Source organism: Leptonychotes weddellii, chromosome 10, assembly GCF_054177405.1.
Source record: "Leptonychotes weddellii isolate Sample4059 chromosome 10, ASM5417740v2, whole genome shotgun sequence".
Taxonomy (NCBI): domain Eukaryota; kingdom Metazoa; phylum Chordata; class Mammalia; order Carnivora; family Phocidae; genus Leptonychotes; species Leptonychotes weddellii.
Window position 1 is genome coordinate 13828808 of NC_138378.1, and position 14000 is coordinate 13842807.

At 38.9% G+C, this 14000-nt stretch overlaps 1 protein-coding gene across 1 annotated transcript in view; it reads right to left on the reverse strand.

Moving 5' to 3' along the window:
* Positions 1-14000, reverse strand: part of STK4 (serine/threonine kinase 4) — an 82928-nt gene that overhangs the window by 64265 nt on the left and 4663 nt on the right. Inside the window, exons 2-4 of the mRNA XM_081832268.1 lie at positions 12515-12595; positions 6282-6410; positions 3140-3282 (exon numbers count right to left, since the gene is read on the reverse strand). Coding sequence (XP_081688394.1) covers positions 3140-3282; positions 6282-6410; positions 12515-12595 — 353 coding nt within the window. The remainder of the gene's footprint in view (positions 1-3139; positions 3283-6281; positions 6411-12514; positions 12596-14000) is intronic.

Here is a 14000-nt window from a genome sequence, read left to right on the forward strand (position 1 = left end):
CCAAACGATTCCCTGGTTATGATTCAGAAAGCAAAGAATTCAATGCAGAAGTACATCGAAAGCACATCATGGGTCAGAATGTTGCAGATTATATGTGTTACCTAATGGAAGAAGACGAAGATGCTTACAAGAAACAATTCTCTCAATACATAAAGAACAACGTAACTCCAGACATGATGGAGGAGATGTATAAGAAAGCTCATGCTGCTATACGAGAGAATCCAGTTTATGAGAAGAAGCCTAAGAAAGAAGTTAAAAAGAAGAGGTGGAACCGTCCCAAAATGTCTCTTGCCCAAAAGAAAGATCGGGTAGCTCAGAAGAAGGCAAGCTTCCTTAGAGCTCAGGAGCGGGCTGTTGAGAGCTAATAAACCAAACCACAATTTTCTATGAAGATTTTTCAGTTAAAGACAATAATAAACTTATTCATCAAGCAGCAAAAAAAAAAAAAAAAAAGAAATATAATGTGAACCATAAGTACAACTTTTAATTTTCTAGTAGCCACATTAAAAAAAAAGCAAAATTAATTTAAGTTTATTTATTTTTTTAGTAATCTCCATACCCAACGTGGGGCTAGAACTCATGACTCCAGGATCAAGAGTCACATGCTCCTCCAACTGAGCCAGCCAGGCACCCCAAAATTTATTTTGATAATATATTTTAACCATATTTATCCAAAATATTATCATTTCAACATGTGATCAATATATAAAAATGTAAAGTTTTTTTAATGTTTTTCTTTTTGTAATAATTCTTCAAAATTTGGTATTTTATATTTATAGCACATCTCAGTTCAGACTAGCCACATTTAAAGTCCTCAATAACCACACATAGCTAGTGACTATCATGCTGGACAAGACAGAATTAAAACATTTTACAAATTCATGTGTAATAATTAAAGATCAACACTTAATAGCTAAAAATTACATAAATACAATAAACTAATATTAAAACATCAAATATTAAAACAAAATTAGTTTTGGATTGTTTCAAAATACCTGAAACAAAATAACTTAATGCTGCATATAAGAAGGCCTAGAACCCAATTTTTTGTTTTTTTTTTAAAGTAGGCTCCTTGCGCGGCACAGAGCACAACACAGGGCTTGAACTCACAACCCTGAGATCAAGACCTGAGCTGAAATTAAGAGTTGGACGCTCAACCAACTGAGCCACCCAGATGCCCCTGGAGCCCAATTTTTAATTCAATAAATTATTCAAGCTTTGGGACTTCTTTAAATATATTTTATGGTAGCTAAAGAACTTGCTATTTGATTAGAAAAATATACTAACTCTGAATAATGTAAATTAAGAAAAGGATATAGTCATATAGATAATCCAAAAATTACAACTGTTTAATTTTTATTTTTTTATTTTTAAATTATTGTTATTTTAATTCCAGTAATCCCAGTATAGTTAACATATAGTGTTATATCAGCTTCAGGTATGTAATACAGTGATTCAACAACTCCATTTATTACTCAGTGCACACTACAAGTGTACTCTTAATCCCCATCCCCTATTTCATCCATCCCCCAACTACCTCCCCTCTGGTAACCATCCGTTTATTCCCTATAGTTAAGAGTCTGTTTTTCTGATTTGTCTCTCTTTTTTTTTTTTTCCCTTTATTCATTTGCTTTGTTTCTTAAATTCCACATATGAATGAAATCATATATTTATCTTTCTCTGACTGGCTTATTTTGCTTAGTATTATACTCTTTAGATCCATCCATATTGTTGCAAATGACAAGATTTCATTATTTTTTATGGCTGAATAATATTTAAAATGTATATGTATATATACATTTACACCCCACATCTTTATCCATTCATCCACCAACTGACACTTGGGCTGCTTCCATGATTTGGCTACTGTAAATAATGCTGCAATAAACAAACGTGCATATATCCCTTAGAATTAACTTTTGTATTGTTTGGGAAAATACCCAGTAGTGTGATTACTGGATCCTAGGGTAGCTATATTTTTAATTTTTTGAGGATACAACTGAGTTTTTAAATATTCTCACCTTGTAATTTATAAAGTGTCTCATTAAGTACTTTCACATATTTAAATTAATTTTCACAATTCTGCAAATATTTAATATAGGTATTATTCCTGTTTTTCTCATTAAAACAAAACAAACAGAAAATCTAAAGGCTAAGGTGTCTCTAGCTTCTACTTTTATTCATTCACAGTCCACACAGAGGCCATAGTTTATCACAGAAGCCACAGTTTATCTTCTAAAATGTACATCATCAAATGGCTCCTCACTTGCTTGGAACACGGCAATGGCTTCCTATTGTAGTCGGAATAAAAGGCAAACTCGTTACCGTGGCCAACAATACCAACAGAATCCAGGCCTGCTTATCTGTCTCACCTCATCTCCTGCAGGTCCTCTCACCTCTCCCCTCTACTTCTTTGTGCCAAATCCGTTCTAGCCTCAGGATCTTTGCACTGCTTATTGCCCTACCTAGAATGTTCTTTTAGAAATCATAGCTCCATCTTGTCATTCAAGTTTTACTTTAAATGCCACCTCCCTGAGTGGCCTTTCTCAGCTGTCTACTCTCAAGTAGCTCACTGAGCACTCTCCACCAGTCCTCTCCTTCAAAGAAATTATAACTATCTGGTATTTCTTTTCTAGTTACCATCAGTGGGCTTTTTGGTTGCCCTACTAGAAAATGTATGAGCACAAGAGCAGGGTTGTTGTCTTCTTTACTATTGTATCCCTAGGGCTTAGAACAGTATTCTAGAAATACTGAATGAGCAACTGAACCTGAATGAGAACCCTTGACTCCTAGCTTTTATCCCAGTGATCACAGTAAGGGCAAATAATCTTTCACAGAGATTACTCTTCGATTAATAGAATGTAGAAGAAGTTAATCTGTGAACATGCTGAGTAGGAGGAGAAAACCAAATCTAAATTTAAACATTTGAAATTCATTGCTTCACCAAGATTTGATAGTCATTGTTTTCTTTCCCAAAACATGCTAAATATCACTGGATTAGGCTGGTGTCAAAAACATCACTTTTAGGAGGCATCAGAAAGCAGAGGGGGAAAGAACCATGGAAAAGGGGAAATCTGACAGTCATCTCTCTGGATATGGAAGGAGGAGAGTGCCCACAAATACAAGGCCAGAGGCTAGCCCAGCATTGTTCTAGAAGGTAAACTTACCGTTTTATTTCGTAATCGAATGATATCAGACACAGAACCAGCCCCACAGTACTCCATAACAATCCACAAGTCTGTATTCTTAAAATAACTGCCATAATATTTGACTACATGAGGGCTAAAGAGAAAGCAATAATACGAATTAGTGGAACAGCCTTCAATACATGAAAATTTTTCTGCTCAAAAGATCAACTATTCATATTTAAGGTTAAAATAGACACCCTCTTGATAAAAATGTAAATAATAAATAATAATAATACTTTCTAAATAATAAATAACCAAAGTGAGAAAATGTATGGGTCCTTTAACCTGCATTTCTAGGTCTATAGATCATCCCAGGAAAAGAATTACAGCTATTCAAAAAGAAATAGTTACCATCATAGCACGTTTTAACAATGAAAACTTAGATATGATCTAAGTGTCCCACATTAAGGAGTTTATTTAAGAAATAATGATCTAGACATATAATGGAATAACCATGAATCTATGGAAAATATTATAGAAAAATATTTGATAACGTGGGAAGATATGCTGCTTACAAAAAAAAGAGAAAGAAAGAAAGAAAAAAAATTACAGGTTACATAATTGTAAGCATGCTTAAACTCCAAAAAGAGATATGGAGGAATATGTATACAAAATAGCATTTAACAATGATTCTCTCTCCAAAGAGAAAAGTGATTTTATTTTCTTTCTATTTGCATTTTTCCAAGAAGTCACATGTACTTTGTAATAAGAAAAAAAAAATCACACTACAATCTACTATAAAGAAAAAATATTCAGGGGGCGCCTGGGTGGCTCAGTCAGTTAAGCGTCCAGCTCTTTTTGTAAAAGATTTTATTCATTTATTTGACAGAGAGAGACACAGCGAGAGAGGGAACACAAGCAGGGGGAGTGCGAGAGGGAGAAGCAGGCCTCCCGCCGAGCAGGGAGCCCGACGCGGGGCTCGATCCCAGGACCCTAGGATCATTACCTGAGCCGAAGGCAGATGCATAACCAACTGAGCCACCAAGGCGCCCCAAGCGTCCAGCTCTTGATTTTGGCTCAGGTCATGATCTCAGGGTCCTGGGATCAAGCCCTATGTGGGGCTCCCCGCTCAGCAGGGAATCTGCTTGTCTCCCTGTCCCTCTGTCTCTCCCCGCTGCTCATGTGCACCTGTGCTCTCTCCCTCTTTCTCTCTCTAAAATAAATAATCTTTAAAAAAATTTTAAAAAGAAAAAATATTCAGTATCAGACCCAGAATTTTGGGTCTCAAGCTTGAAGAGAAACACCAAATGAGATTTCAGAGAAAAGTCAAACATCCTATTAAAATGAAATAATCTGCCCACTGAGAGCTACCAGCTTTAATTGGCTAGATTGTTATCAGGGCTAAATAACGTTGCATAATAACCAGAGATGCTAAAAACCTACTCTGCTTCATTAATGCTCAGAATTTCAAATGCCCCTTCACCCTTGGGAAACATGCCAATGACAAGGACAGCAGGAAACACACACACATACAATTAATGAAGACATGGATGAATAAGTCTCTGAAGGTACAGATTACACATCTGCTCTCCCTTCCTTAAATTCCTGCAGTATTTACTGCCTTTACAAGGCAAGTAATCTCAGCTACTTACTGCTGGAACATGTCCTATATAATCTTGTGTCGTCGGCCAGATTTTCCTGTACATATATATGCCTGGCCTCTCCAATTTGTCTATAAACTCCCAGAGGACAAGAACTCTGCCCTGTATTTCTCTGTACTCCTTACCATGCTTAGCTCAGACTAGACTCTTGGAAATAACTCTTCTTTACTTAGAGATATTTGCATACTCTGTTTGAAACACAGCTCTTACGTAGCATATCAGAAGTGACAATGTCCCTTGGGGCACCTGGGCAGCTCAGTCAGTTAAGCATCTGACACTTGATTTCGGCTAGGGTCATGATCTTGGGGTTGTGAGATTGGGCCCTATGTTGGGCTCCATGCTCAGCGGGGATTCTGCTTGAGATTCTCTCTTCCTCTCCCTCTGCCCCTCCCCCCCATGCTCACTCACTCACTCTCTCTCTCTAAAATCAATCAATCAATCTTTAAGGAAAAAAAAAGAAGAAGAAGTGATAAAGTCCCAATGTGCTGACTAGAAGAGCTTCCATACTGTATCTTGTAGCAGAGGAAAAGGAAAATTTCTACTTAACTCTGGTCAAGAAATATGAGGGTTTTGTCTAGTAGAGAGTAACCACAAAAGTATAAAGAATAAAAGGAAGGGAGGGAGGGAGAAGAGAAATAACTGCATTCACAAGCCTGTGAGATCTAAGGTCTCCTGGGCAAATGTCCTCGTAGGCAGCCCCACCTGCCTCAATGCTGAAGCTTTACAAATAGGAGGTACTAAGCCGATCTGCTGAGCAGAAGAGCTTCAGGAGAATGGATGCAGCCTCCGGTGCAAGACGTTCTCATTCTCCTTTCAGCTCCCTAGAGCTGGCATTGCCCCTAAATTTGTGTTATCTCTCAAATTTAAACAGTAATGGGGAAGCCTGCTCCATCACTGCGACCAACTCATGTTGTGACGGAATTTCAGGGCAAACCACGTGCTTTTCTGCGGTCACCTAGTGGCCTGACTTCCTGCTTACAGCATTTGACAAATCTTAGTTCCTCAAAAATAAAATTAACTACCCTGAGCTTGAAGAATTCTTTTTTAAATGTAGGAAGGAACAGTAATACATAAAAAAGCATTCTCTTTTTAGATCTATCTGATACTCTATCGTTTCTAGAGCTAAACGTATTTGGATTATCTCTTCTTAGCTATCTCTGCAGAAATGTTTTCTCAATAGGAAGTAAAAGATCAGTATCAGAAGGAAAAAAAAAGTCAGCACCACCACCTTCTGCCTCTCTGCCTCTTCTTCCTAGTTTTGAAAGGGGCTTACTGGAAAAAAAAAAATCTATGCAGAAATAGAAACTATAAAAGTCTAGCTACTAAAACACACATTTTTCATCAGATTTTTTCTGAAAAGAACATGCATAGTGATTCCACCTAAACTCTTTCGCAAAATCTCTAAATAAATGCATCTGTACATGTTAAACTCTAAATAATCACAGCTAATCTAAAACTATGTTCTCTCCAAAGTAACACCACATGCCTTTACCTGTCACATTGCTGCATTATAGAGATTTCTTTGATTATCTCCTGCAGGTCTGATTCCACAGGAACTTGCTTAATCGCGACAATCTGACCGGTCTCTTTGTGAATAGCTTTGTATACACTGCCATAGGACCTGTAATTGGGGGAAAGAGAACATTTATAAAGGCAAAGCAAGTCCAGAGATAAAAAGTGGTAGAACAAAAGCAACTCATGGTTCTAATTTATATCCCTAGATGCCTAATACACTTATCTACAACTGCAAAACTGAAATAGCTAAAGTACTTTGGGAAAAAACTGTTAACTTCATATTTAACCTTTATTGAATGTATTCATACAAAATAACCACTATTATAGTAGCTACCATGCACTATATGCCTGATCTCTGCTAGAAACTGTGCATCATTCCAATTCATCCTTACAAAAAGTAAACAACAAGAACAAAGAAGAGGTCGTTATCCTTATTTTACAGGAAAACGTGTAAAGGCTCAGAGGTTACAGGACTTGCCCAATGTCACAGAGATGAAAAATAAGTGGTCAGGCCAGGATGTGAATCCAGGTGTGTCTGAACACAAAGCTTATGTTCTTCCCACATCTACCTGGGCTAGAATGCTGAAATGGAGGTCTATGTGCTCTTGTGTTCACTCCAGTACCACGAGGTTCTTCTGTCCCTGCTCCTCTTATTTGCAATAATACTTAAATTTAGAATCGAAGACCGAGGATTTGAGCCCTATCCTCATAACACATTAGCCATCATTTACATACATATTAACCTTCTCGTGCCTCAATTTTCTCACCTGTAAAATGACAATACAAACTACGAGACAGTTGTGATGGTCAAATGAGACACCACCATCACCCCACACTGATTACATTTTCAGTGGAAACCTTGATGGCTGTCAGTGAAAACACAATGAGGAAGCCGTCTTTCCTTTTTCCCAAACCCACCTATTTCTTCATACTGTCCTGGCGAAAAAAACATCCACAGAACAGCGCCACCTGATATGTCAAAGTAGCTGAGTGCTCTAGCTGCCAAAATGATGCTCCAGACTGTTTCAATGTAAAAGTTACATAAAACTAAACAAAATTATGCAGAACACATAAAAAATATTTTCAGCCCATCAGAATCCCTTATGTTGGCAAAACTAGTATAATGATCCTTGAAAGTTACATAATTTATTCCTCCAGAGAAAGGCAACCGCTGACCATGTGTGGAAGGCCTGCCTGCTGCCCTTTCTTCCTTACGAAGTTAAACCTCTGATTCGTTGGGGTAGCGAAGGCTTGGTTCTAGGGATAAAACATGGTGGTCCAGGCAGACAGCATTCCTATTCCTTCTGCCGGTGACCTGGTTCTAGCCAATGAAATTCGAGGGGAATTCTGCTGAAGGGATCCTGGGAGGGGCTTTCTTCCCTGATGAGAGAGAAACACACAAGAAGGCCCATTTTTACCTGCCACTTCCTTTCCTACTTTGGTTACTGTTACATAAAGCATGATGCGTGAAACTAATGCAGCCATCTTGAGATAGAGAATTACACAAATGCTAAACCATTATCAAGCCAATTAGCCATTCTGGAATCTTTCACCCCAGCTTTATTATTACTTAGTTATTAAATGTCCTTATTAGGGGGCGCCTGCGTGGCTCAGTCATTAAGCGTCTGCCTTAGGCTTGGGTCATGATCCCAGGATCCTGGGATCAAGCCCCGCATCGGGCTCCCTGCTCAGCAGGAAGCCGGCTTCTCCCTCTCCCACTCCCCCTTCTTGTGTTCCCTCTCTCGCTGTGTCTCTCTATGTCAAATAAATAAAATCTTTAAAAAATAAAAAATTGGGGCGCCTGGGTGGCTCAGTCGTTAAGTGTCTGCCTTCGGCTCAGGTCATGATCCCAGGGTACTGGGATCGAGCCCCGCATCCAGCTCCCTGCTCTGCAGGAAGCCTGCTTCTCCTTCTCCCACTCCCCTGCTTATGTTCCCTCTCGCTGTGTCTCTCTCTGTCAAATAAATAAATAAAATCTTAAAAAATAAATAAATAAATAAATAAAAAATAAAAAATAAAAAATAAAAAATAAATGTCCTTATTGGTTAGCCATTGGTAGTTGGGTATGCTGTTACTTTCCAAAGTTATTCTTGATACACTAGGTCCCATATGTGTGAAGATGTCTGTATTTCACGTTCTCGTTGTAATCGGTTGTGCTGGATACAGAGTTCTTGGACAATAGCACCTTTTCTGCAGTTTTCCAGCTTCTACTGTTGCTGAGAAGTCGGCTATCATCAGATTACCACCTTTCACAGGTAATCTCTCTTGCGGTAGCATTCAGGATTTCCTCTTTATCCTTAACATTCTACAATTTTATTGTAACGTAACTAGGAGTTGATTCATTCGGCATTTCGTAAGCTTCTTCCACCTGAAGGCATGTTTTTCTTCAAGTCTGGAAATTCTCAGCATTGTCTTTTTCCTATCTCTTCTACTATCTCTTTCTAGAATTCCTATTGGACCCATACTGCACCTCCTCAATCCATGCTGTCCTCCAGATCTCTAACACTGCACTTCTCTGTCCTGCACTTTGTGATCAGTCTCATTTCTATCTTTCAATTCACAAATTCTTTCAGCTTGTATAGTTCACTGTTTTTCCAACTTACTGGGCTTCCAAAACTTCAATGATTGTCAAGATTCCCAACTTTAATTCTTCCTGGAACCCATCTGTTCATATTCATAAACTGGTGTTCTTCTTTTAAGGATGTTATTCCCTCCTTTCATCTTTTTGAAAATCGTAAACAAACATGTTAAATCCCTTTTGAGATTGCTCCACTATTTCTGTTTCCTTGGATATGAATTCTCCCATTTGTTCTGCTCATTATCCCACGGCAGTAGATTCCTTGTATGGGTTTCCTTTATCTTGAATGATTTTCCTCTACACAATACTAACTGCCACGAGCATTTCATGACGTCATGATGGTTTCATGGTTCTCTCGGCCCGTCATCTAGACTGTACAACTTAAACTTGGTCTTGTGTTAGGAGCTGAGGGTTTCTGCCTCTCTAGATCCCATACCTCAATGCAGTCCAGGCCCAGTTCCTATTGTCAAACCAGGACCTCCATGTTTTCCCCAGGCCACGGGCAAATGATACTTTCTCGCGGTGATAAGACAAATTTATTTCAGCTTTAGTTAATAGATGGGGAGCCTTATCCATCCCACAACTTCATGTAGGAAGCTTACCTGCCATCTCCTGACAAGGACAGGGCAAGCCTTACTCTCCTCTTACTATTACGTATCTTTTCCATCCCTGGTCCATAGCTGGCCATGTGTCCTTTTATTTAAAAATTTAATTTCCGGGGCGCCTGGATGGCTCAGTCAGTTAAGTGTCTGCCTTCAGCTCAGATCATGATCCCAGGGTCCTGGGATCTGGAATCAAGTCCCACATCCGGCTCGCTGCTCAGTGAGGAGCCTGCTTCTCCCTCTCCCTCTCTCTCTCTGCCTGCCACTCCCCCTGCTTGTGTGCTCTGTCAAATAAATAAATAAAATCTTTAAAAAAATAAATAAATAAAAATAAAAATTAATTTTCATTCATTAGTTTTATCTACTTGAAAAAGGAAAGAGAGGTCTCTGCATATACGCACTCAGCAATCTTAACCAGAACACTATCCATGCCTCTCTATGCTATCTTGAGAGCAAGGAATGCTCCAATAGCTTGTATGAACAATTAAGATTCATGATTCTACATACTGCACTTACAGTAATCTGAAGAAAATTTAGAAGGCTTCAGCAATTGTGCTCACTTTTAGGCAAATCCCATAAGACCTGATTCCCTACAACAAAAACTACAGTGACTTGATGAATTCTGACTGGCAGAGAATAAAAATGGTGGGGACCTACGGGTTTCACACAAGCCACACAAGGCAAGGATCAATTTGGAAAAACAGAAATAATACAGTATCTGGAACCAAATTAACTAGATACAAGTCTTAACAATACCACTCACTAGCTATGAAACCAGGGGCAAGATGTTTTTTAATTAACCTAGGACAAAAAATTTTAGTGAGTCAAGGTGTAAAACTTTATGTATAATAGAAGGAAAAAGGTGCTAGGCTCTCATGCAAAACACTTTCCAAGCATGGTCCACTCGTCCTGGTCTGGAGCATTGGCTCTATTCTGCCACAGATCCACAGGATTTCCTCCATACACAGAACAACTGCGGCCTCCAGAGAATCCAACACAGTCCATCAGCCAGAGCTCATTTCATAAGACACAAGTCAGTGAGTGTTCACAATCTACTCATTTTCCAGAACAATTTAAGGATGGCATGGCAGTTTGTGTTTAGACAGCTAAGTGGAGTTAAGGTCTTCCTTCGGGATTCTGTTAGTTAAATGAAGCTTGTTCAGGTTCATTCAGAAATCCAAGCATCTGTGGTATCACTTAAAAGAGCACGATGGTGATAAAACAAGGAGAAAGATCTGAAGCTTTATTTTGATTTTCTTGCTGGTTTTATCTTTGTAAGGAAATTTCCAAGTTCCTCGATGAAGACATGCATAGATCTAAAAAACAATTAAAAACAATCATAATTAGCTTAGTTTCCCCTTCCTACATTATCAGAATATATTCCTGATATATTTTCTCTGTAGTTTTCTTTTGGTGTTCCCCAAACCCAATCAACCCAAACAGCGCTCCCTTCAGGAATGCCTAAATATACTGAAGATTTAAGATTTAACTTTGATTTGACGTGACAAGGTCTGAAAAATGCTTCAGTTGGTAGGCTTAAAAATAAAAGAAAAGTGCCACTTACTGAGCACTCACTGTGTGACAGGCACTGTACTCAGTACTTTACCCCTATTGTCTTGGGTAATAGTTGACATAACCCAAATGAGGGTGATACGAATATCTGCACTTTATAGCTGAGGTTTCTGAAACTTCAAAATATTAAGTAATTTGCTCAAGTCCACTCATTTATTGTGACTAATAAACAGGAGAGCAAGGACTTTAATGCAGGTCTAACATCAGAGTCTATGTCCGTACTGTCGTAACAGACTTTTATTAAAAATGAAAGAAACAAGTTAGTTACATATTCAGTTATGCCTAACATGCTTTATCTCGTTCCAAGGATGACCTGTGCGCACTGTTAGATTAAGGGCATTAGACTCACTGCCTTGAGGAAAATAGCCAGGAGACCAAGCTAAAGCTGAAAAGGACAGGAAAGAGATGTGGAGGGACTGTCATTTTCCCATACCTTTAAGGATGCCAAGTCAACCTGCAGTCTTCAGAATGATCTTGTACTTGTCTTCTAACAGCACAGCTGGTGTCCTCTTTTAGTCCCTTCTCAGCTTGATGTCTTGCTTGATTCCAAAGAGTATTGTTCCAACTTACAAAAAGATGACTAATGTTTTTTACAAGGAGGCAATCCATGAAAACCTACGCCATGTAACCCAGGATCGGGTTTAAGATTATTCCTGACCTATATTAGACACAAATAACACTAAACCCCAAAATAATCTAATGACATACAAGACTTGATTTCAAGGCGCACACGGCACTTAAACAACAGAAATTTTTAAAAGTTGTATTTCAGGCCTTCTCTTGAACTAGAAGTACTCTCGACAGACTAAACACACACACACACCTGCTTATTAATGCGGTGACTATCACTGAATGATACACAAAAAACCACTATTATGAAATACCATTTCAGCAGCATTTTATATACACTCACAAATCTGGATTTCAAGAAGTACACTGGTTCCCGACCTGGGATTTTCAATCTCTTGGAAGTTGTAAAGGTAGTGACAGTCCTTGATTTATTTACTATATTTCACAATGCTGTACTAACTAAAATGCTGAATTCCATTTTATGGAAGCAATAGCTATTGCATATTGATCAGAAACTATGAACAGCAAATAAAAATGTATGACTAATAAAAACTGTTAAATTAAGTACAGACTAGTTAGGGCTCTTCCATACATAAAATCATGTAAACTATAGATTCTACAAGAGAGAAAACAATAGATGCCTTTGGTGTTGAAGAGGCCAGGCATCATTAAATCTGTCTATAATGGTGATTGGAGGCAAGAGGGAAAGGGCATCTCAAGCTGTAAATTTCCCGCCCACCCCACTCAGAGCAGTGCCATATGCAATGTTCCTCTTCCTTCTCCTTAGGTTTGTGAATTATTGACATGAAAAAGGTTCAGCTCCTGCTGGTGTTGGGGGAAGAAAAAGATTGGGACCTACTGGTCTACCTGTATTTTCTGTACACTTACCCTTCTCCAAGTTTCTCTAAGACATCAAACACTTCCTCTGGTTGTTTAGTTAAACTATCTTCATCCAACTTTTTCAGCTGCCTGTGAATGAAGAAATAAAAACATAAAATACATTTTACTTGCTAGCAACTAGACCACAAAATACATTATTTATATTACAATTAGGATCTTAGGAATTGCTCTACAAAGTCTTTACTGGTAAACAACAACAAAGGCAAGCTAAGAGACTTTTTTTTTATTATTATGTTATGTTAGTCACCATACAGTACATCATTAGTTTTTGAGGTAGTGTTCCATGATTCATTATTTGTGTATAACACCCAGTGCTCATTACAACATGTGCCCTCCTTAATACCCACCACCGGGCTACCCCATCCTCCCATCCCGCTCCCCTCTGAGACCCTCAGGTTGTTTCCCGGAGTCATAGTCTCTCATGGTTCGTAAAAGACTTTTTTTTAAGTCTTTTATTTATTTAAGTAATCTCTACACCCACTGTGGGGCTTGAACTCATGACCCCAAGATCAAGAGTCACACACACTTCCGACTGAGCCAGCCAGGTGCCCCAGCTGGGAGACTTAAGGGCGGTCTATGGCGGTATTACATGTGTCCTGCAGCCCTCTGGTGAGCATAATCAGGACCAGAGGGTAGAGAACTACCAAGAGTCAGACTTCAGTTCAACAGGTGTAAGAAATTTTCCAAGGTGCCTGGGTGGCTCAGTCAGTTAAGTGTCTGCCTTCGGCTCAGGTCATGATCTCAGGGTTCTGGGATCAAGCCCCACATCGGGCTCCCTGCTCAGTGGGGAGTCTGCTTCTCCCTCTCCCTCTGTCCCTCCCCCTGCTTGTGCTCTCGCCGCACTCTCTCTCTCTGAAATAAATAAAATTTAAAAAAGAAAGAAATTTCCTGGGCGCCTGGGTGGCTCAGATGGTTAAGTGTCTGCCTTCGGCTCAGGTCATGATCTCGGGGTCCTGGGATCGAGTCCCGCATCGGGCTTCCTGCTCCTTCGGAGCCTGCTTCTCCCTCTGCCTCTCTTTCTCTCTCTCTGTCTCTCATGAATAAATAAATAAATTTTTAAAATCTTTAAAAAAAAAAAAAAAAGAAAGAAATTTCCTAACAACAAAAGTTGTTCTAAAATGGTTTAGACTGCCTTAAGAAGTCCCTAGCTCCCCATCACTGGAGAACTTAAACAGAAAATGAATCATCATTTGCCTGAAATGCTACAGAGTGGATTCAAGCTTTGACAGAACCTTTAAAATCCATTTATATCTTGAGATTCCATGAATTAAGATGGCATAACTATCTCTTCAGAAGAGATGTTTAATGTAAGGTTACCTATGAATTGAAACATGGTCTCAGACTGGAGGCCAAGGAAGACACAGAGACTCTTGCTCTCCCTTAGCAAGATTTTGGTAATTCAGCTAAAACACAGGGATTCTATAGGTATCACAGAAACAGAAAGTGGAAGGTATATACTTAGACATGATCAAAA